Below are 20,459 nucleotides of genomic sequence, written 5' to 3'. Positions count from 1 at the left end.
CTGCTTGTTTGCAGCAAATAAGTCTAATGCTCGGAGAAAGTACCTGAGGGTAGGGATGCATTCATATCGAGTTCACATTGAATCAAATTCATGTTGCACCTTTTACCACACTTTAATCCAAGCCTGAATATGGATTTGGATATTGTCCGATGCAAATACAAAATGGACCACTACTTTAGGGCCATGGATCACTGCCAGGCCCAATTTGAGCATCACTACTGGAATCGGACCAAGTAGCTACTGGGTAATCAACAGTGATTGGCTTGCCTATATCACTACAAGTTCTCAAACCCGAAAGTGAAAGGAAGATATCTCTGCGAGGTCAAGCCTTGAGCCAGCCCCGCCATCACATATCCAATACAATCTGAAATTTTAATTCTTATGTTTCTAATGCGTCACATATATTTTAATTCTTATGTTATCAATGCATCACAAATCTCATATGATTGGATAGCAAATACATCATTTGTTACGAAACCATATGGAATAGGTACGGGTGAAGGCGCGCAATACAAACCATGTGTGTCATATAATACAAGCTAATGTCCATATTGTTCACACTTAAATTTGGCTTACGTGATGACCGATGACGTGTTCTGTTTGAATACGTTGGCCGAGAATCAAGGACCGATATAATCGATATAACACGTGATGTCCAGCACATCGCTTGATGAGATACGACGGCGTTCTAGGTGGACTTGCCTATCCTAGAACACCCTTCCTATGCGTCTCCCGACGAGTCTTCTCGGAAGGCGTTTGTAGGTATGTCCGGCAAAGAACGAATGTCTGATCGACCTACTAGTCGGCCTCTCAACTGGCATGGTAGTAGAACATGTTGCTTTGTCATGAAGATGAGACAATTAGCACCTCTTTTTTGAATGCCACTTTGCTTGTTCCATTTGATCGATGATTCGGGTGGCAACTGGACTAACTAAACCTTGTAGTTTTTCTCAGTTATTTGGTGGTTAGTTAGGAGGATTAGTAAAGAATTAAAACCAAATATTTTGACTTGGAGTGGCTGCTACATGATGGTCACATTCTCTTAGTAGAAATGCTACTATTTTTATGAACAAACAACATGTTCTCCTATGGAGGTTATCTATTCGGTCATGCACCAGCTACGTACTTAGGCTATTCTATAGAATTAAGGTGGCTTCTCAAGACTTGGTTGTGGTGGTCTGGCAACGGTTGGCACATATGGCGAATGATATTTTTCCCAGGCACACGGGAGGCAATCTAGTCTACGAATTGATAGTCACTAGAATTTGTTGGTCTCCTTTCATTTTTGTGGTTGTGTGCCTCTTTGTTAGGCAAGAGACGGAATTACATTTTCAAGGACTCGTATCATCTTGCTGTAATGCTTTTAGAATTTAATAAAAGCTTGCTTTATCAAAAAGAAGGTAAAATTCTCATGCATACCTACCATTAATTTGTATCACCAACCCAAACATAGTATCGGAGAGGGATATATGCGTGATTTGTCTTACCACATAATATGTCCTACTAAAATTACTTGGATACCTTATATTTTCAGGCAGAGAGAGTAGCAGATCGTTGAGGCAGACAGAACACAATTGCACACCTGATAGGAAGTATGTGGAACTAGAACACTACAGCAAAATCGAAATTCCTTGAGGGTCCACGATTTCCTTGAGTGCCCAAATCCAACCGCCAAGGAATTTATCATTTTCTTGGGGGTTATATTAAACCGCCAAGGAAATGTGTATCCTTGGCGGTTCCACTTGGCTGCCAAGGAAATATGCTACTTTTCTTGAGTGTTGTTGTGAACCGCCAAGGAATACACCATTTCCTTGAGTGATGTTGCAAACCGCCAAGGAAAACATTTTTTTAAAAAATAATATTTTTTATGAATTTATCAAATGATCTCTGGTGAAGAAATGACCTAAATCAAAGTTGTAGTACTCGAAAAGATCTAAAACATTTCCCATTCAAACTTTTGTCATTTGAATTTGTTTCGGGTGTCAAATATGCATTACAAAATTCACTAGACTAAATACAAAAGCAATGCATTAGCTATTGAGTTACAAATGATTTTGAGGTGCAGTTGTAAGGAAGCAACTATGTGAAAGTCAGGGTTGTGAGTTCAAAACTCAGTAGCTGCATGGTTTTGAGATTTTTGAACTTTTTTTTGACAAATTTTCTTGGTGGTTGACATATTTCCTTTGGTGGTTAGTCACCCCCAAGAAAACGAATTTCCTTGATGGCCGACTCATTTTCTTAGCGTTTTGGCAATCTAGTGTATGTCTATATTTTTCTTGATGGTTGGCCGCTAAGGAAATTCTATTTTTCTTGACATCTAGCCTTGGCGGTTCATGCTTGATGGTTGACCGTCAATAACTATTTCCTTAGCATTTTTTCTATATTTCTTGACGGTTTTTGGCTCCAAGGAAATTCGGTTCCGTGGCAGTGGAAGGATACCAATCAGCTTGCTACGTACTGTCCATTAGCTCCTGTCGCTACTAGCATCCTGGTCAGTCGACACAACGGTCGTCCAAAGAATACTGGTTTTTTGTGTATTTGATTTCTTTTAATGAAAAAAGAAGGAAGATGCCTGTTCGCTGGTTGGTTTCTGGGCTGGTTTGGGCTGGCTGGTGTTGGTTTATTGTGAGAGGAAAACACTGTTGGTTGGCTGATTTGGGCTGGCTGAAACCAACAAACGAACAGGCTAGTACTGCAGCGCAGGGCAACACTACATACGCCGGTGGGTGCCTGGTCCTCCGGCCTCTTCGGCAGCTGCGACGACGTGGGAGGATGTACGTAAGCAGATTAGTTTCCACTGCTAGTTTGTCTACATAGTTTGTGAGCGAGCCAGCTTCATCTGGTTATGTACGTAGCACGACCTTAGTCATGCCCAGTGGCGGATGCACGATGCGGGATAAGAGGAGCTAAAACAATGAAGATGTTGATTTGCATGAAGATTTAATGATAAAATTAAACTTTTACTACAATGATTAGGCTTGAAATTAAGAAATTAGAGGGCTGGAGCCCCCCAGCCCCCCTGTGGATCCGCCGCTGGTCATGCCCGTATGTGCTGCAGGTTTCCTGCTGACCTTCTTCTGCCCATGCGTCACCCTCTCTCTCTCTCTTCACATCTATTATATATTATTATCTATCTGAATATATAATCTTATCCGGTTGGTTGGCGTGGCGCATGCATATATATATGAATAAGGCTGCATAACGAGCCGGCTCGGTTCGTTTCGGCTCGACTCGTTTTGGCTCGTTAAGATAACGAGTTAGCTCGACTCGGCTCGTTAAAAGCTCGAGATGGCTTGTTAAGCTCGCGAGCTAGATATAAAAAATACACAAAATATAATATTTGCATTTATCTAAAGTTTGAGAATAATAATAATACAAAAGAAATGAATATAACAACCTTAAATCGAATAAAAAAATTAATATACGTTAATATATATACAAATATAATAAAATACTATAGTATTCATGCATCTAACTAACTTAAATGATACTTTTTTTTCCTAGAAGCTTGGCTCGTTATAGCTAACGAGCTAAAATCTTGGCTCGGCTCAGCTCGTTATCTTAACGAGCCGAAGCTGAGCCGAGTCGAGCCAGCCACAAGCCGAGCGAGCTAACGAGCTTCGAGTTTTTCGTCGAGCCTTATATATAAACGGCGGTGATGACGGACCAACGACCCAACTAAACAACGACGACAAGAAGCGTGCTGCGTGGCCGGGATGCTGTGCGGTGTCATCGATCGATGTGGCGACGTGGCTAGGCTGCCTCTACACCTGCACCTTCGCCGCTCCAAGCTGCGGTCGCAGTACGGGCTGCCGGAGGACTGGAGGAGCCCTGCGTCTACTGCTGCTGAAGGAACTGCGCGCTCTGCCAGGAGTACCGTCAGCTCAAGGCCCGCGCCTTCAACGTGGCCGACGGTACGTGTGTGTATTACTATTATTCAAAACTTCTGGGCTGTACGTAGACCCAATAGCAGCATGCACATATACATCCTTTGCAGGCGCACACACGCACGTACGCACGCACACGATCTCTACTCCCGAATTTTTTTACTATTTAATCTTTTTTTTTTTTTTGAAAGTTTCTCACCCCTGGCGGAAAGAATTCCAGAAATGGACTCTTGGCTCGGCGCCAGAGTGACTGGCGCCGAGCTCGGCGCCACCGTCTCTGGCGCCGAGCTCCTGGGCACAGAAATGGCCTGCCAGGGGGCTCGGCGCCAGAGTGACTGGCGCCGAGCTTGACGTCTAGTGTAAGTAAATTTTATTTTCCATGCTGCTTTGAAAAGGATTAGTATACCATCTAACATCTTATTTGGACATGTTGCAGGTGGAGTGGGAGCCGTATAGTGGAGAGGACGCACTTCCTTTTCAGCTGAGCAACGTCTGTGGGGCCGACGACTACTTCTATAGGATGAGGTGCCCTCTAATCTGCTTCTATGCTGTTGAGTACCACCTGCCAGATAGGGTTGCACGCCAATTTGGAGTGAGACAGCTTTGGCCTATGCCTCTGTTCTCGACTGGCGTTGACTTACACAAGTAAGTGTTTTGATATTTCAAATGTCTCATGATGATGGCCCATTTCTTATAATATGGTGTCACGTACGTGGATTAATGTAACGATGACATACGTGCAGGTTGGATCGTCAGAGGAACAAGAAGATTTTTGACTGGGAGAGGCACCACCAATCCTACATTGAGGAATGGGAGGAGATGCACGACAACGTGGACGACAATAACGAGCCGCACATGAACCGTGAGTTCAGGCGGTACCAAGCTTGGTACCAGCATTCGACACGGTGCAGGCTCAGGCTACAGTGGACCGAAACTGACTACGCCGACATCAAGTCCTCCGACGATGAAGACACGGCGTACGACCAGTCCACTCGTGCAGGAAGGCAGGTGGAGGCAGGATCGATCTTGGACAGAGTGGTAAGCCAATCGTCTTATTTTGTTAGTTACATAACAATACATTAGGCGTTCTTGGACCGACATTAGGAGTTATCTATTGTAGTTATTACAACCTTCGAGCCGTATAACCCTTATAATAAGTTACATTCTTGTACAAAAGAAAACAAAACTAAATGCTATTTGTTCAGAAGTCTTATTATTGAATGACATGTACGATCCTTCCACATGTCGTCTACGCCGTCTACGTCGTCTACGCCGTGCGGCTGGTCGTTGTGGTTGCAGGACAAACACGACGCATGACATGTACGATCCTTCCACAAGAAGAGAAGCATTGGGTTCCTCTAGTCAAGCAGCTACAGGGGACGGGGACGAGGACGAGGAGGATGACGACGATGATGACATAGACAAGAGGCACGATGAGCTTGGGCCCTCTCAGCTCTATGACGCTCCATCGACTCATCCTACACCGCCTCTAGGCACTAGGCGACGCCGTCCGCGTGACCCTTACACTCCAGGCACCAGCGCTCTGGGTCACAAGGGTAGGGGCAAGAGTAGGAGACAGTGAGGGGCATGGTAGGTGTTACTATGAACTATTGTGAATTTTGTATTTACTTTTCTGTAACTATTCGGGACTGTATGGACATTGTGGACTATCTGAACTTTGCATGACATATTATGTTGGTTGTGATATTCGTTGTGGTTGCATTATGCTCGTTGGATGATTAAATGTTTAGAATATATATTGATGTCTCTGTTTGTAACTGTGGATGCTCCTAATACAAGACCGTATCTTGCGAATATTTTGTGTGAACCTATAATCATACTACACTTGTACAAAGGCACAAATGTAGTACACAGATTAACTATAAATTTATTACGTGTATAATCTAGGAAATATTGTACATACGCTTTGTAGAAGAATCTAGGATTACCAAGCAACAGTGAACGAATCTATGCTTTTCAGACAATAAACATAGACTTTTCAGATACACGGACAACATCGAATTATCACATCACTGATATAGACTTTTTAGATACACGGACAATATGTAAGGAAGCACAACTCCACTCTATGTCCACCATCCACCTTATGACTGTTTGATCCAAGGGCTGAGGTGAAGAGGCACACGGATAGCTGACATGGCACATTGAGAGGCCTCCATTCCTCCTCTCAACCTATAAATAACCACTCACTCCCTCTCATTCACACAAACAACAAGGAAGAAGAACATTCCTTAGCATTTGCTTTCATTGCAGTACCAATGTCTGGTGGGTCGTCCAGAGGGAGAGGCAAAGGGGAAGAAAACTACCTGGGGGTGGGAGGGTCCTCTTGGTCCCGATTTCTTTGAGGAAGCTCTTTATGAGAGGTTTCCAGTTGAGAGCAAAAAGTGATTTCACCAAAGAGGCACCACTGAGAGAGTACGATGAAAGGATAGAAGAGTGGCCAAAATGCATGTATGGTGAGGACTGCCTAGTGCAGATGTTCATCGAGGGAACAGATGGAGGTCGTCATTTCTTCAAATGCCCGCAAGCATGGATAATTGCTATTACTATTTGTTTCTTCAATATATTTGTCTTGTATATCACTTACACGACGTACTTATTGTAGTCTTCCTTGGCCGAAGAAAATTGTGGGTTCAGTAGGTGGGTCGATCCTCGACCTATTTATCCGCATGCGGAGTACATCTACTACCTACAGGACCGTATCTTCGATCTAGAAAGGAAAGTTAGCAGCGGTTACAAGGACGACGAACAGGACGACAACAACAATGGTGCCGATTCACAGGAGGCACTCTACAATGATCCATATTGCACCTGCCCTAATCATAAGAAGAAGGGGCCTCCCCCGTCACCCCCACACCACCACCACCAACAACGGGAGGTTACTATGGAGAAGGTGCAACACAATTTGCTATGTGGCCACACTACTAGGATGACTTTATCTTTTTCATATGTACCCAGGTTTAATTACCTAAGGCATGTTAGGTTTAATTACCTAAGGCATGGTTTAATTACCTAAGGCATGTTAGGTTTAGTCAAAGAAAACTCTGTACCCAGGTTCGGTACATGTAGTCACATGCCATTTAATGTGTTTCGTGTGTTGATTTCTATAATGCCATACGTCGTGAAGTGTTTTTGCAGCACGTGTTCAAATTTAAATACGTCCGTATCATTAAGCGGAATATTAAGACCATTGATAATGAAAACAACCACATAATGAAAAGTTCGATACTATGCCACATTACACAACATATTAATACTACAACTACGTGCCGACAGTAGACATAGGGGCAAATGCACTTCCAAATCCTCAGTCTAAAACGTACTGAGTAAGCAACTCATCATCCGAGTACCAGTCCTCTACTACAACCCTGTTGCTGTGGCTAGGCTCAACTGCGTTGCTCTGACCTGCCTGTCGCTTGTAGTAAGCGGCCTTTGCTTCATCTGCGGTCGCTGCGGCCTGAGTGAAGAACGCGTTGTCATTCTCCTCTGCCTGTAAGCCCGCCTCTGCTAGAGCGATGAGCTCGCTTAGTCTGCTAGTGTCGTCGTCAGCCTCCTACGCCTGAATGCCCGCCTCTGCTAGAGCGATGAGCTCGCTCAGTCTGCCAGTGTCATCCTCAGCCTCCTACGCCTATATGCCGGCCTCTGCTAGAGCAATGAGCTCACTCAGTCTGCCAGTGTTGTCCTCATTCTCGTCTCCATCATCACACAACACAATCGGTGATTGAACGGTGCGACCAGCTCGTGATCTATGGCCATCTAACTTCTTCTCCTCATACCTTCCACGAGCCACCTCTGCAGCATGTTCTCCGCTGCAACCAATCCCTTCATGTATAAAATGCAATCAGGTTAGCAACGCGATTATATTACATTTAAAACCAGGCAACGAAAAAAAGGTTTTCAAGCACTCACTGGCACATAATGTAGCAACATGCTCATTCAAGACCTGCATCTGTACTCTTGTCTCCTCCCTTGCCTCATTCCTTGCCCTCTCCTCCTCTAACGTCATCCGCCTCTCCAATTTCCATTTGTTAAGCCCAACATCGATCGGGTTACAAATACCGCGCTGTCTAGCAAACTCACGCATCTTTTCTTTGTGATGTTTAACGAATAGGTTGACGTAGTTAGGTCCATATCCCCTCTTCCGTGCAATTAGTTGCCTCTTCTTCAGTTCATCCAAGAGCTTAGCTTGACCATCATAACATTCCCAACTGCATTTCCTAGTGCTCTATTCAAAAGAAATATTATATCATATATGTCTTAGTAAAACAAACAAAATACGATTTCATGTTTACCAGAAAAATAACGAACCTCATCATACTCAATCATATGGCCGCAATAATGGCCTATTCCAAGCTCCGAAGGGACTAGGCCATAGTTGGATTTTACACCACATTCGCACATGACAGGAGGTGCTTTGTAGATTACCCGTTCTTTCTTCTTTTCCTTAACCCTCCGCGGTTCTTTCGGCCATTGGTTCTTAGGACCATACAACCACTCCTTGAAACGACACTTCGCCATTGATTACATCTAAATAAGGAGACATTAGTACATGAACACATATAGCTCAAGATTTTAACACATACACTTTGCACTTACTTCATGCTTGTTTGGACACACAAACTCTAATGTATTCTCAGGGTTTATCACAGCTCGATCTCCGCAATCGCACAGAGGAGGTTCCTCGAGTCGTCTAACTGCGGCTAGGTGCTTCTCCTTAGCCATCATTGGCAGAGGGTTAGGGGGGGTGGAACCCACCGCTTGAAGTGCTCACGTGGATGTCTCCCTCTAAACCAATCGTCGAAAATGAGGTACCTAGGATCAAACTTGTCTGCACCATCGATCCACTGAAAGAAATAGCACCTCTCATGGTCCTACACAACGAGATTCCAACAAAATATTAGTACCATACTTAAACAAATAAAGAAAAAGGATAGTACAAACAATTTCTTACATTAAACCGACTACATGTGTAGAAGCAACGCGCGGCTGTGTCCGGATGTTTCGATTGAAAAACATGGGCCGGCAAACCACAGTCACAGTTAGGGACATGAAGGTCAGGAGGGACGGGGGCATCTTTGCTAGATCGCATCGGGGTATAATTCTCGAGGACGACCCCGTTTTGGCCAAAACTACTCCCGAAACATTTCTTGCATCTAACAAAACGGATGTAATTTAACAAACATAAATAAAAACATCACAACAAAATATCAATGAGAACCATAACTACAATACAACCAATTTCGTTCTAAGAACCAAAAGCAGTTAATATTATACCCTAAACCTAGGGTTTCTCATTTCATCCACAACAATGAACCCATAACATAACTACATGCAGCTTGGTTTGCTAGCTTTTTTCACGCCTGGAATCAACCTACGGTTGTATAATACATATATTGAGGGATACAATGAAACCCTAAGTGATAACGATTCTTAGGTTCAAAAATCCGACTAATATGTACCGAATCGATGCGAAAAAACAAGGAGGTGAGCGAGTATACCTCACTCTCGAAGATCTACGGATCAAATCAAGGTTTTCAAGGTCCAATATGTCGATTCGTGAGGTAGGTTGAAGTGGGGAGAGAAAACCTCGAGAGGGAGGAGAAAGAAGAGGAAGAACGCTCGAGGAAGAAGATTGGGCTGGGGTTAAATGCAGGGGGCTCGGTGCCAGTCACTCTGGCGCCAAGCCCCCTGGCAGGCCATTTCCCGTGCCGAGGAGCTCGGCGCCAGAGACGGTGGCGCCGAGCCAAGGGTCTATTTCTGGAATTCTTTCCGCCAGAGGTCAATTTGTGAGAAACTTTTAAAAAAATGGCCAAATAGTAAAAAATTCGGTCTCTACTGCCACCTGCAGTTCTGTTTATGCAGGATGGGATGGCAGCAGGCCGCCGGCAACTGCCCCCATGTTAGCCAGCAGGCCGGGGATGTTGCGTAGGTGATGGAAAAGGGCGTCCACACGTGTTCCCGGCGGCGCGGCCGGCGAAGATCCTGCAGTACTCCAGGCGGCGACGGCGACCATATATATCAAACTGCACGCATCCGGCTTGTACTTGGACCTTGTTTGCATGTTGTGCCAACCTACGTATTCGTCGGTGTGGTGATGTCTTTCTGCGGAGTCCCCATCGCCTTGTGTTTCGATCTATATACGTAGAACAACTTCCAATGCATTCATCCCCCTTCCAACAAAATCGATTGTGCTGTGTATATGTATCTGTTTGTTGCGCTTCCTAGAGAGAGAAAAAAGGAAGATGGTAGTAGAGTCCCCACGGCGGCACTGTGCCGGCCAGGGCGAGTTCCTTGCTAAGGAAGAAGATAGGTCTGTTTGGTTGAGCTGTGGCTTTTATAAAAAAATGCTGTAAGCTGTGGCTTTTGCATAAGCTGCTTTGGGATAGTTAAAAGCCTCTTTGGTTGAATAGTCGTGGCTTTTGAAAAAGCTACTCTCTTGCGAGCGGACCCCACACGTCATGGACACAACCCTCATCATCTTCCTCTCGCCATCTGAATGGAGCTCGCGCCCAACATCGCCGCGGCCTAGAGATGTGTCGTGGTCGTGGCCGTGGCTGCAGGGGAGTGGGTAGAGATGCGTCGCCGCAGCGTCCTGGAGATGTGTGTGACGCCGCCGCGACCTGGATTTACGCCGTTGCCGCGGTCACAGTTCAGGAGGTTGCGGTCGTGTCAAGGTAGGGCAGGGGAGGGGGCCGCGCCTGCAGTGGCTGCCCATGCCTGCAGGCTGGGTTGACCTTGGGAGCACGGCTGCGGCCTGGAGATGCGCCCGACCTTGCGTGGCCGCCAAGGATAGGGCAAGGGGTCGCCGCTGAGGGGTGGAGAGGGCGGCCAGACCAGAGCTCAGGAAGGGGCGACACATCGGTAGCTTGCCATCGATGCCGTATGGCCATGCCGTCAGGCCGCAGGGGAAGGAGCTTGCGCACCGGGCATGGAGAAGGAGCTCGCGCCGGACATGGGACCTCACGCGGCCGGCGAGGGATGGCGGAGCTTGCCTGCAATGCCGTGCGAACCCGGCTGGCTGCTGCTTTCTTCGCGTCCTAAGGGAATAGAAGAGAAAAAAATGAATCGGTATGTTCCCTAACCAACGGCAGGGAGGTAATTTTTTTACCCCAAAAGCAAGGTGAAAGTAGGAGGGAGCTGCTTTCAGTTTTGTGCTAGAGGAAAAGTAGCTTTTGGCCTAAAGCAGTTATGGCTGTTGGGCCCTTTGGCTGAGCTTTTGGTTTTTAGGGACAAAAGCCACAATACTTAAAATACTGATACATGTATATTTTTTTACTTCTTACTTCCACTCCTACCTAATGCTAAACCTATTGAATAGTTTGACAAATTAAGAACCATACTGTGATCTACAGCTGATTGGTTTATCAAAGTGAATTGGTTTAGCAAGTGTAGAAGTAGAACCTAAGTAGCAGGATTAACTTCTAGCTTACCTCCTGGAAGTTTGCTTTCCCTGTCAGTTGATGCTAACTTGTATTTTCTTTAACTGTAGACTGCATCTAAAAGATTGCTTCTTTGGTGTGATAATATGTGAATGATTATTTTTGCCTATGCCATTTTGTATTTCAGGCTATCGTTCCATCGTTCATCACAGGTCAAACAAAGATGATGATTAATCGGAGAGTACGAAGGACACTAAGGGTCCGTTTGGTTGGGCTTTTGGCTTTGGCTTTTGGCCCAAAAAGTCAAAAGCCTAACCAAAGGGGCTGCTTTTGGAGGCTGCTTTTTCAGAAGCAGTTGCTTTTCCGTAGTATATTTTTGAAAGCTGGTTTGACCCTGTTTTTGACTTTTGGCTTTCTGCTTTTCGAAATTGGTGGAATAAAAAGTTCTTTCATAGTTGTTTCAAGAGAGATAAAGATAGAAGGTATATTTTATACTTGTTTAACTAAACAGCTTTCAACTTTTCTACAGCTCACAGCCTACAGCAGCTTTTCCACAGCTCACAGCCCACAGCGGCTTTTTCTCACAGCCACGGCTCAACCAAATACACCCTAAACAATGCTTGTCTTTGCACCTACAAAGTCCTGCTGGAAGCCAAGTCTATGACCTAGTACTAGTACCTTTCTGAGCTTATGATATGAGTTATTTGGTAGTTTATATTTCATATTTATATAGTTACTGTTTTGTTTTTGTTCTGCAAAGTGAGCTCCAACATCATATTCCATATAAACTCACGCATGGCAATGACCCAATACATGCAAGCGTGCGGCAACGCCGCGCGTGGTTTCTAGTTTATACTACTCTCCCTTCTGGGCTAAGTCACACACATTACACGCCCATTCTGGGGTACTGAGCTTCTTGGACGCAGTCCTGGTGAGAGTGCTTCTGTGGGCCTTGGCGTCAGTGGGCTGGGCTGGGCTGGGCTGGGAGGCGTGATGACAATATCGATCTGAACTATAAAGACTGTATATGTCTAGAGAATTTATTTATTGGGTCCTGCCGACCAAAGCTCATCTAGCTGCCGGGTGCCACCAGCGCACTTCAGACTCGGTGTTTTCGGCCTAGCATGTGTGATGGGCGAGCTACGATAGCAGCGTTTTCGGAACTTTCGGCTTTGGAGAGCCACGGCGGGTGGGCATTGCCTTTAGAGCCGAATGAGCCGCGTGAAGGAGCCTGACTTGCATCATGAAGGTTGACACGCGTCAGAATTCCACGCTATATATGAAGGATGCAACCGTGGATACAGTTTTCACAGAATTTTCTTCCGAGGGCTTAACTACATTAACTAAACATGAGTACAGGCGGGAGCTAAAACTGCCGACACGTACTGGCCGGAATGAAAACATAAGAAAGCTCTCTCCTACCTAATTGACACAACGGCAGCTGCGGTCACCCTGTCCTCCACTCATTCTAAGCATCGGCTCAGCTTCCTCATCTTCCTCCACCAGCAGTCAACAAAACCAATGCAGACAACAATAGCTACAAGGTAATGTGACAAGCAAACAACACAACCAATGCAACAAGCAAATTATACAAGCCATGTGACAAGCAAGCAGCCAGTGCACTGTGCAGTGGGACAGAGAGATTTGCCATGAGACGAGCGCCAAGACTCGCCCTGGGTCAAGTCAACTAATGTGATTGATAACTGATGAGACAACGCACCAGCCTTCAGCAGTACTCGTAATTTGACAAGTTCCTGGCAATTTCCTAGGCAATGTCAGTATCTTAGACCGAAGCACGTCACTGCAAATGGGCACCGCTAGCTTGCCTTCTGAACCCTGCCGATCAATCTTACTATTAATCACTACCGCAAACCGGCACTTTGCCGATTGTATTTTATCGGGCACTCGGCAAAGACGGTCTTTGCCGAGTGCCAAATAAAATACACTTGATAAAAAAAAACACTCGGCAAAGATGTATTTTGCCGAGTGCTATTTTTCGCTACACGGCAAAATGTTTCTTTGCCGAGTGCTTTTTTTCTAGCACTCGCCAAAGATGTATGTTGCCGAGTGCTATTTTTCGGCACACGGCAAAATGCGTCTTTGCCGAGTGCCTTTTTTCTGGCACTCGACAAAATGCGTCTTTGCCGAGTGCCTTTTTCTGGCACTCGGCAAAGATGTATTTTGCCGTGTGCATTTTTTTGGCCCTCGACAAATCATTTTTTCAAAGTAATTTTTGAGGCCCTAAATGAATTCAAATGAAAAACTTTTCAACTACAAAGTTGTATTACTTCTCAAGATCTATAAAGTTTATTTTTATCATTTCTTCATTTGACAAAGCGACAATAACGTTGTTCATAAAATCTACATCTCTCATATCTCTCATATTAGTTTCATGAAAGTAGAAGAGAGATATATAAGATTTGTGAACAATATTACTACCACTATGTCGGATGAACAAATGACCAAAATAAACTTTGTAGATCTTGAGAAGTTATGAAATTTTGTAGTTGGCAACATTTTGATTTGAAATGTTCTTGTCATGCAAAAACGACATTTGAATTTGAAAATTTTAAAATTTGAATTTTTCAAAAGACCTCGGATGGAAAAACTTCCTAAATGAAAATTGTAGATCTCCAAAAGTTATGAAACTATGTAGTTGACAACGTTTTGTTTTGAAATCATCTTATCATGAAAAACTACGTTTGAATCTCTCAAATTTGAAATTTGAATTTTTCAAACGACCTCGGATGGAAAAACTTCCTAAATGAAAATTGTAGATCTCGAAAAGTTATGAAACTTTGTAGTTGACTACTTTTTGATTTGAATTCGTTTAGGGCCTCAAACAAGCAATTTACTCTCGTTTAGTATAATATATGAGGATAGATAACGGAATCTTGACACAAGTGATAGTGTAGTGCAGTGGTAGAGCAGCAAACACGTGAGGTAGAGGTCTTGAGTTCGAATCACGCCGGCCGCGTTAGCCGCTAATTTAGCGCAAAAAATGCTCCGACTTCGATGGAGACGGGCGGGCGCTGGCCGGTGGCGGCCTCCCCCGAAAAAAAATTTTGCTATTATTTTTGGGTTTTTTTCGCATTTTCATTTTGGCGAGTGTAAATCTTTGCCGAGTGCCCGACATGCGGCACTCGGCAAAGAAGCCTTTGCCGTGAAGGGATATGCCGGCAGCTCTTCTTTGCCGTAGTGAATATTTGAAAACTCCAATGAAACCTTCACATTAATTCCCATAAGACATGCATGCTATAAAAAAAGGTAAGTCCTAAAAATTCTTGTAATAATCAGAACCCTCTAATTTGACATTGCTATCACAAATTATTAATTAATTCTCGTTAGGCCTTGTTCGCTTATCTTATAATCCGTCTTTTTCGGCTTGTTTTTTTTTTCAGCCAGAACAGTATTTTTCTCTCACAACAAATTAGCCGGAACAATGTTTCAGCTTGTTTTTTCAGCAAAGCGATCGGGGCTTATAAGGCCCTCTCCAGCGCCAGCCACGAGTCTACCGATAAGTGCCTCACGCACCAAAGCATGTCCAGCCCCAAAGCACGACCTCGGTCACCCAGGTCCATCCATGGTGAAGCCAGCATTGACTCAAACCAACATGTCCCCTTCCATTGCCCTACTCGCCAGCTTCCATAACCCTCGTTGCTCCACAAGCTCACCTAGGCAGCCTAACGTAACGGTGCATCCTTCTTAGCTAGCACCCGCTCAGCCACTAGCTTGTCGCCAGCCAAGACATGTCGACGCCTCCGTGGGGGCTGGGTCATCAGATCGGCTAGCCCCAGTGCGGATCTAGGCCACCTCAAGCTAAAGACACCCCTCATCACCGAAGACCACAACAACGGGAGAGGGGTGGGCATTCGCAAACAGCAGCGTCTGAGTTGGAGCAAGATGTGTGGTACCTTCATCAGATGAATATATGTAGCCGCATGAGGAAGTATGAGGTGGAGAGTTGCTCCTACGCAAGGTCAAAACAAGTTAAAAGCAAGGATGAAGAAGCTTAGTCTTTTTAGCTTTTCCTTAGTCCTTAAGCTCCCTGTCTTATTGTTTTATGCCCCTCGGGTTTGAGGCTTTGAACCTAAGAGCCTATGTAACTTTTGGCTGTATATACCCCACGTGGATAGAGGCTGGATTTTATATCATTTATCTAAAACACAGCAAAAAAAAATCACACAAGAAGAAGTATATATATTACTTAATTTGAGTGCCCTTCCGTGATTTACAGGTAGGCTTCCTTCTGTACGGTTGGATGGTTACCTTTTCCCAAGACCCACAACCACAATGCGATGTTTTTCTCTATATATACATTGGACCTCAGAGAGCTCTGCATCACTCAACTGTGTGTAGTGCCTTCATTGGAGTGAGGTAGTCAGATTCTTGTATTAGGGAGGAAACCAAGGCTGCTGCTGCCTGCTGCCAACATGGTGGATTTGGCACCGAGTCCCTCTGATCCATGTCCCCCTTCCAAAGGTTGCAGTGATAGGGATATAGCTCATGTTGTTTTAGTAGTGGTTTTGGTCGTCGTGGCCATTGCTGCCATGTTCCTCCTGCACATACTTGGTTCGTTACGCCGGCAGTCGAGCCATGGTCTCCTCCGCAACATCGTGATGGGAGTGAACACGCTGTCCTACCCGCTGGTGAGCTACACCATTGGGCGGATGAATTCTTCCAACTGCTACGTCGACGACTACGCCGTGTGGGCCGTGTTCATGCTTCTACTCCTAGGAAGCACGGACAACCTTACGGCTTTCCGCCTCGACGACGTGAACAACTGGAAAGGCATCTTTGTAAAACACCTCTTCAAGGGCTTCTTGGTGGTGTACATTGTTGTGCATATTACCTTGTTGCAGAATGGTGATCCCTTCCCCTACCTTCGCCCACTCCTGGCCATCCTGTCCGTCGGCGTCCTCAAGTGTTATGTGAGGATCGCGTCCATGAGGATGGTAAGCAAGTCCTACCTCAACAAGAACATGAAGGTGATCGCCGAGTACATGCAGCAGGAGAACAACCTGCAGCAGCCAGGGCCCTTCAATCCAGTGACCATGGAGGGCTACAAGTACATGGTCGCCGGTGAGAAGTACTGCATCAAGCATCCAGGGCGCAACGCGTGGTACAACGAAGACGGCTTCAAGGTTACTACCGTGGAGCAGATCTGGCAATGCACGCGGAATCTGCTGCTGCCTGAGCGTGGGGGCATGTTGCTCAAGGACGTGTGCCTCTCCATGGCGCTCTCCAAGATGCTGAACCGAAGGTTTGCTGGCTTCAAGCTCTCAGAGGCAGGGCTTGAGACAACCCATGACTTTGTCTTCAAAGGCCTGCTCGTTGCCGGCGACAAGCCGTACCTGCGAGCCTTCAGGGTCATCGAGGAAGAGCTTGTGTTTGTCCATGACATATATTACACAAGGTACTCTTACCTCTACCAGAAGGGTCGATACCTAGCTCTCTGTCTGCCTACCATCATGATTAGCCTATGCTGCTGGCTCATCTACCTGATCGTCAAGCATCGCTCTCCCACTCCGATCACTCGCTTGACCATATTCATAACGGTTGTCTTGGCGTTCCTAGAGGCATACCAGCTCTACCTCTATGTAGCCTCAGGTTGGTTCAAGGTAGCGCTGATACGAAGCTATGTGACGACACCTCTTTTGCAAAGAAGTGGTTGTTTCCATGAGATGATCATCGGACTTCTCTTGAGGCTGAAGGCATTTCGCCCCTGGAAGAATAGACTTGGGCAGTACTGTATCCTCTGGGAGCTTGGCCGGAAAAGTCGAGTTAGGACTTGTCTCCACTATGCTACACTGCGCCTGCTAGAGAAGAAGGCCAAGGAGGGTCGAAAGAGGTCAGTCAAGCTGTCCGAAAATGTGAAGAAAGCAGTCGTTGATTCCCTACTGAGAAGCAATGGCCACCTGACCAACGGGGTAGCGTCACTGCGAAACAATGGCGTCGACAACCTCTTTTGGGCATGCGATGCTACTGCTACCGATGGGTCCGTCACTCGCACAATACTGGTCTGGCACATTGCTACAACACTGTGCAAGCACCAGCTGGATGCACAAGCTAAAAAAGAAGAAGAAGAAGACGCCAAAAGAGGAGACACGGTCACAACAGCCACAACTCTGTCGCAGTACTGCATGCATCTCCTCGCTTTCGCACCTGACCTCCTGCCAGACCACAGCTCTATATCGGAATCCATACTTGATGAGTCAATCAAGGAGGCAGGCGACTTAATCAAAGGGTGTAACAAGGAGAACTGCTGTGAGGAGCTAATGAAAAATGGCGCACGTAATGGCGATGACTATGAAGCACTGTCGCCCGTTGTGAAGGGAGTTCAGCTTGCTAGGCATCTGATTGAAGACATACAAGAGCCAGCATTGCGGTGGAAGGTTCTTTCTGAATTCTGGGCCGAGATGATGCTCGCCGTCCGACGATGCCCGGGCGCATCTGGAAGCTCTTGCCAGGGGAGGGGAGTTCATCACGCACCTCTGGGCGCTGCTCACCCACGCCGGTGTGCTGAAGCGAGGACCTACAGGTCCATAGCATGTCAATGGGTTCATCTCTCCAACCAGTACAGCACACGTGGCAGGCAGGCTATTATCTACCTCGTGGTTGTAACATTCTATCTATCCATAATGTCTATTGACCTACGTGTGGGGCAAACAAGTGCTTGTAATATTCTCTGTATATTGTCTATTGTTTCCGGTTCACCCGGGGTAATGAACTGGAGGGCTTGAATTACATTAGGAAGGCTTGAATAATTCAGTTATTAGTCTGCTTAGTCGTCAGGGTGTAATTTAGACTAACTGTGCAAAAGTTATAAATTATTGCAGTTACTTTTTACTGCACGAATGCATGGGCCCGCGCTCTTGCACCGACTGAATCTTATATCTGAGACTTTAGAGTACCTTATCTGGTAGCTGTACCACAAGGCGAGTACAGTGGTCTAGTACTACACAGTGCACAGTAGCTAGCATTGAATCTTGCACATTATTGGTCTCTTTGTGTATCTGTAGCAGATTAGGTAGAATGCATGCGACTCTTACGTGCCTAGTAGAGACCCTGTCTGAATTCTAATCGAATGGGAACTGACATGCGCCGGTACAGAAATAGGCTTTACTCTCGGTTGGGAAACCCCTTCAATCTTGGTTTCTCAATCGGGAGCATCAATTTGGAACTAAAGGGCCCCTCCTTTAGTCCCGGTTGGTAAGACCAATCGGGACTCCTGGTCTGGCCATGTGGGGTGGCCCTTTAGTCCCGGTTGGTATTACCAACCAGGACTAAAGGTTTCTTTTTTTTGTTTTTATTTTCAATTGATGATTCGTTTTGGTTTTTGAATAGGTTTTCGAATACGCATTCTACGCTGCTAATAATATACGTATTCTACACGTTTATAATGTTCGAATATTTTGTACAAACTAAAGTACGAAACTAACGTATATATTACATGCATATACATATAATGTACGTTATTTTATGTACATATAATATGTGTGTGTGTGTGTGTATATATATATATATATATATATATGTATATTACAAATAAAGCTTGTATTGTATATTCTATCATATCCTTGGGATAACAAATTCACTCTATCTAGTTTGGCTTCCATGTTTCGTTGACATCATTGTAGAACTCGCCGGCGGGGTTGAGGACCTGGTCATTAAGAAATCCTGCTATGGTCTCTTGAATTGCTTTCAGTTGGTCACGTCGTATGACTTTTTCCTTCAACCATAGAGTCTTCAATAAAAGTTAAAGAAAAAGTATTTATATATATATATATATATATATATATATATGTGTGTGTGTGTGTTGGTCACGTGATTACTTATATATATGAGCAATAAAAGAAATTGTAAATATATGAATATATTTATATAACGTACTTTGAGGTTCTCTTTAGGAGTTCTTTTTGAGTACGCCATGATGAACTCGCAAACATAGTATCCGCAGTAGTTGTTCCCCTGTTCTTGCCTCAGAACCCACTTTTACGAGAAAAAAGATCCGGTGAATTGAAAGCATGCATGGTGTTAATTGAATTATATATATATATATATATATATATATATATATATATATATATATATATATATATATATATAAATGTAGCTAGTAATTACTTTGTGTGCGATTACATCCAGTGGTGCTTTGCAATGTTTCATGTGGTGTTCCTCAATGAAACTTTTCCAAACACTGCGCCCAATAAAATAAAAAAATAATTTGGACTTTAATAATTGTTGCAGTTAAGAGATCGGGGGTATATATAGTTGCTAGAGAGACCAAATTACCCTTGGATAATATCTATCATGTCTTAGTACTCTGTTTGCTCTTTTCTTAACGAGTCTAAGATGCTCAACCGACTATTGGCCATATCGATGACCATCAATATCCAGTGATTGCTGCATATGTTTTTATACACAAATATGATCGATATTAACTAGAGTCAACATATGTATATATGGGAGATAGCTTAGCTAGTAAGAAAATAATTGAACAAATGTCCATATGATCGACATTAATTATTTAACACTCACTTGAAGTTGTAGGGGAATAGTATGTCCTTGTTTTGCTGGTTCACTAAGAACCTCATGAGATTTTTCTCGAGTTCAGCTTTCCATCCAGGCGGGGGATCAGGGTGTTTGAATACGACATTTGGATCAACGAAACCAACATCATTATCATATCTCTTTCTGAGTTCTGTCATCTCATATCTGCATATATAAAAATATAGTGTGAGGATATATAATTTATATATATACATGCATCTTTATATATATACACTTTAATAGTAGAAAATAATCACACTTATAGACAATAGCAGCTAATGAGACTTTTGTCGAGAGAGTCCAGGTGGCATAGTTGGTGTAATTCTCCAAACTCGACATATATAACGTCATCGCCACGGAAGTAATGTTGGTTTCTAATTCTGACAGAAACAAAGTTCTCTCCCCGTTTATACGCCGCCATGTACCACTTGTTTAGCAGGTACATTTATGTACCCAGTTCACCTAAGGCCTCAGGGTTGTATAGACTCTTTCCATGTTCAAATTTCTTCCAAGGATCCACTTTCGGAGCAGATGGTCCTTCAGCGAGCACTTGGGCAAGGTCCAAACCTGTATCCTCGTAAAACCGAACCAGTTTCTCAAAATCGACGTCCGATAAGTC

General features: G+C 44.6%; 1 protein-coding gene across 1 annotated transcript; it reads left to right on the top strand.

The window, feature by feature from the left end:
* Positions 1-15,720: 15,720 nt before the first annotated feature.
* LOC136489580 (uncharacterized) lies at positions 15,721-18,030 on the top strand. Its single transcript, XM_066486171.1, has one exon. It carries the CDS (start codon positions 15,721-15,723, stop codon positions 18,028-18,030), a length of 2,310 nt encoding a protein of 769 aa, XP_066342268.1.
* The last annotated feature ends 2,429 nt before the right edge of the window (positions 18,031-20,459 follow it).

The sequence above is a fragment of the Miscanthus floridulus genome, chromosome 10 (assembly GCF_019320115.1).
Source record: "Miscanthus floridulus cultivar M001 chromosome 10, ASM1932011v1, whole genome shotgun sequence".
Classification (NCBI taxonomy): Eukaryota; Viridiplantae; Streptophyta; class Magnoliopsida; order Poales; family Poaceae; genus Miscanthus; species Miscanthus floridulus.
This window is presented reverse-complemented; position numbering and strand designations above follow the sequence as displayed.

What these genes read in the sequence shown, in the direction of transcription:
- LOC136489580 (XM_066486171.1), top strand. Translation starts at nt 15,721, where the DNA reads ATGGTGGATTTGGCACCGAGTCCCTCTGATCCATGTCCCCCTTCCAAA.